This window comes from Zingiber officinale, chromosome 8B (assembly GCF_018446385.1).
Source record: "Zingiber officinale cultivar Zhangliang chromosome 8B, Zo_v1.1, whole genome shotgun sequence".
Lineage (NCBI taxonomy): Eukaryota > Viridiplantae > Streptophyta > Magnoliopsida > Zingiberales > Zingiberaceae > Zingiber > Zingiber officinale.
In genome coordinates, this window is record NC_056001.1 from 64738757 (window position 1) to 64742182 (window position 3426).

General features: G+C 47.1%; 1 protein-coding gene across 1 annotated transcript; it reads left to right on the plus strand.

Annotated features, from left to right (window-relative positions):
- The first annotated feature begins 772 nt into the window (after positions 1–772).
- Positions 773–2209, plus strand: LOC122013909 (uncharacterized acetyltransferase At3g50280-like). The gene has a single exon (XM_042570123.1). It carries the CDS (start codon positions 773–775, stop codon positions 2192–2194), a length of 1422 nt encoding a protein of 473 aa, XP_042426057.1. The 3' UTR covers positions 2195–2209.
- The last annotated feature ends 1217 nt before the right edge of the window (positions 2210–3426 follow it).

Below are 3426 nucleotides of genomic sequence, written 5' to 3' on the forward strand. Positions count from 1 at the left end.
CTTGACTTTAAGTCGTCTAATTGCCTTGTACAATCGAGTTGCCATGTATGATTGAAATGCCTTTTAAGTCAATCAGCCTGGTATGACCGAGCTACCTTATAAGGCTAGACTGTCTTGTAAGGCAAAGTTGCCTTTTATGATTAAACTGCCTTATATGGTCATTGAGTTGTCTTGTATACCCGAGCTGCCTTTTATTACCCAACTTCCTTGTAAGACCAAGTTATTGTGTAAGGCTGAGTTACCTTTTATGACTGAGCTACAGAGCTGGACACTATAGATTCCCGAGTATTATAGCATTACAGGCATGGTAACTTTCTCGAGCACTATATCATTGCTGGATCCTTAGAGGATGTCAGAGAGTGCAGGCATGGAGAAGAGCACTACGGTCTGATCAGGTATTCCTGCTAGCCAGTCAATAGATTGAAAGATCAAGTCGTCCCTGTTGTAGCATTATCCTTGAGACTATGATGTAATGGTCAAAAGTTGAAATTGATTTCCTAGACAACGAAAATTTAAATATCACTCAAGACATATTAAGAGTTCCAAATACTTACGACGTTAGGTCGTCCACCGGACCATTTATATTTTTTAATTTATCTCCTTGATTGGTAAGGAACTTTGTAGGATAGAATAGATTATTTCAATAATTAGTTGGAGCTTAAGCTAGACGACTGATTAAAAATAAATAAATAAATAAGCCGTCCTTGTTTAATTATTTAAAGGGTCATGTGAATTGATACACAAAGGCAGGGAAAAGGATACCAAGAGAACAATGACATCCACTTCCCCGGTGCTCCGCCGCGTCTCCGCCACCACCATCAAGCCTCCGCCGCATCCTCGCACCCGCCTTCACCTTGGGCCGTGGGACCTCTCCATGCTCACCGCACAATACATTCAAAAGGGCCTCCTCTTCCGCAAGCCCTGCCACCTCACTATTGCTGACCTCATCGACGGACTCAAGACCTCCCTCTCCGTCGCTCTGCTCCATTTCTACCCTCTAGCTGGCCGCTTCCTCTCTGAGCCAGCTCTCGACGAGCAGGGCAACCCCACGGGCCTCTTCGTGTCGATCGACTGTGCCGGCCAAGGTGCGGAGTTCGTTCACGTCGTCGCCGAGGGCGTGACGGTCGCTGACGTGCTCGCCCTTGACGGCGACGTGCCGTCCTACGTCAACGCGTTTTTCCCCCTCGACGGAGCGGCCAACTACGACGCTGTAGTAGTGCCTCTTCTGGCGGTGCAGGTGACGGAACTGGACGACGGCGTCTTTCTCGGGTGCTGCTTCAATCACGCCGTCGGCGATGGCACTTCGTACTGGCAATTCTTCAACGCGTGGGCGGAGATCGCACGGTCGGGAGAAGGAGAGGAAGCCAAGCTCGCTCGTCCTCCAGTCCATGACCGGTGGTTCGTTAACGGCTCCGTCCAGCCGCCAATTAAGCTCCCTTTCGTGCGGCCGGAGGAGTTCATTGAGCGGTTCAAGCCACCAATTTATCGCGAGCGAATCTTCCACCTGACGGCCGACTCCATCGCTCGATTGAAGGCGAAGGCTAATAAAGAAAGCGGATTGGCCTCCACGATCTCCTCCTTCCAATCCGTCTCCGGGATGCTGTGGCGATGCATCACGCGTGCCCGCGGCCTCCCGTCGGAGCAGAGCACACGCTGCCGTCTGGCTGCGCAGAACCGGGGGCGGTTGATCCCCCCGCTCTCGCCGGACTACTTCGGGAACTCCATCTACGCCATCGCGACGGAGACCACCGCGGGGGAGCTGTTGGCGCACGATCTCGGGTGGGCGGCGAGGCTTGCCCACGAGGCGGTGACTGGACTCACGGACGCGGCCATACAGGGGGTGGTGGCGAAGTGGATGGCGGCGCCGGTGGCGCATCGGGTGAGCATGTTCGACCGGTTCAGCGTGATGATGGGGAGCTCGCCGCGGTTCGACGTCTACGGGTGCGAATTCGGGTGGGGGCGAACGGTGGCGGCGCGGAGCGGGACGGCGCACAAGTTCGACGGGAAGGTGACGTTCTACCCGGGGAGTGAGGGGGGTGGAAGCATGGACTTGGAGATATGTCTCGAGCCGCCGTTTATGGCGGCGTTGGAGGCAGACGTGGAGTTTATGAGCGCCGTTAGCAGCCCACCGCCGGCGCCGGATGCAGAGACGAAGGCAGAAGCATGCAACAGGAAACAAAATAATGGCTATTGATAAAAAAATTGAAAATAATTCAATCTTTGGCAGTTTTATTTATGACGTTTTAATCTTTGCCGGATTCTATTAGATCAGTTATCATTCATCATTTTTTCTTAAAATTAAGTGGAATGGTGGATTATTTTTCAGCTTTTATCCAAATAAGTAGTAAAGTTTTTAAAATATCTACATCATGTATTCTATTTTTAAAATTATTAAATCAACTATTTAATCCTACTTTTTTTCTTATTATTATTCACGATCGAATGTTACAATGGTAAAATCAATTATTTATTTTTTTAAATGATCCATTCGTATTTAAAAAATTATTTCTCTCAATATAGTGAGTCAAATTAATATTTGAGGATATTTATATAATCAAGAGAACTATATGAACACATAAGATATGATTTCATATCATTCTAAGCTTTTTAAATCCATCAGTCAGTTTTGACTGAAACTGATGATGTACCTAGAGAGTTTAGAATGACATTAAACTAATTCTTATGTATTCATCTAGTTGTCCTGATTATATAAATGCACCTAATATGACGATGAAGATGGACCCCCTAAAAGTGGGTCAAAGTAGTGAAGACCGCTGATGTGGCGATCAAAGTCAATAGGGAGTCAAAAGCTCCTGCAACACTATGGGTTGCCCGATCGGATTACATGGTCGGTCGGACATGAGTGTTTGGCCGAGCCTCCAGCTTGGTTGGAGTTAGCATAGCAACCGAAGACCAGCAAGCTATCCTCATCAATAAATAGTGAATTCCTTGATCCGCGACTGGAGCCGATCGGACCTCAAGGCAGACTGGGCTCAATGTTCCTTTGCTCAATTCCAGGGATAGGCCGAGTGAGCACCGAATCAGGTACTACACCCTATAAGACCGAACGAGCATCCTCTTGACTAGTCCATGGTCGATCGACTTACAACGGGACCTACACATGTCTTATCGTACTCTTTTGGAAGTTTGTGTCACCCACAACAGAGAAGGTCATACAAGCAAATCATACTTTAGACGAGTATTCAAAAAATTATTTCTCTCAATATAGCAGGTTAAATTGATATTTGAGGGCATTTATATAATTAGGAAAACTAGACAAACATATAGGATTTAGTTTCATGTTATTCTTAGCTCTTTAAGTCCATCAATCGATTTTGACCGAAATCAACTGATGGACCTATAGAGCTTAGAATGACATTAAACTAGTTTTATGTGTTCATATAGTTGTCTTTGTTGGTGCAACCT

Bases quoted from the DNA above. Each gene is read 5' to 3' on its own strand.
- LOC122013909 (XM_042570123.1), top strand. From the start codon at position 773: ATGACATCCACTTCCCCGGTGCTCCGCCGCGTCTCCGCCACCACCATC.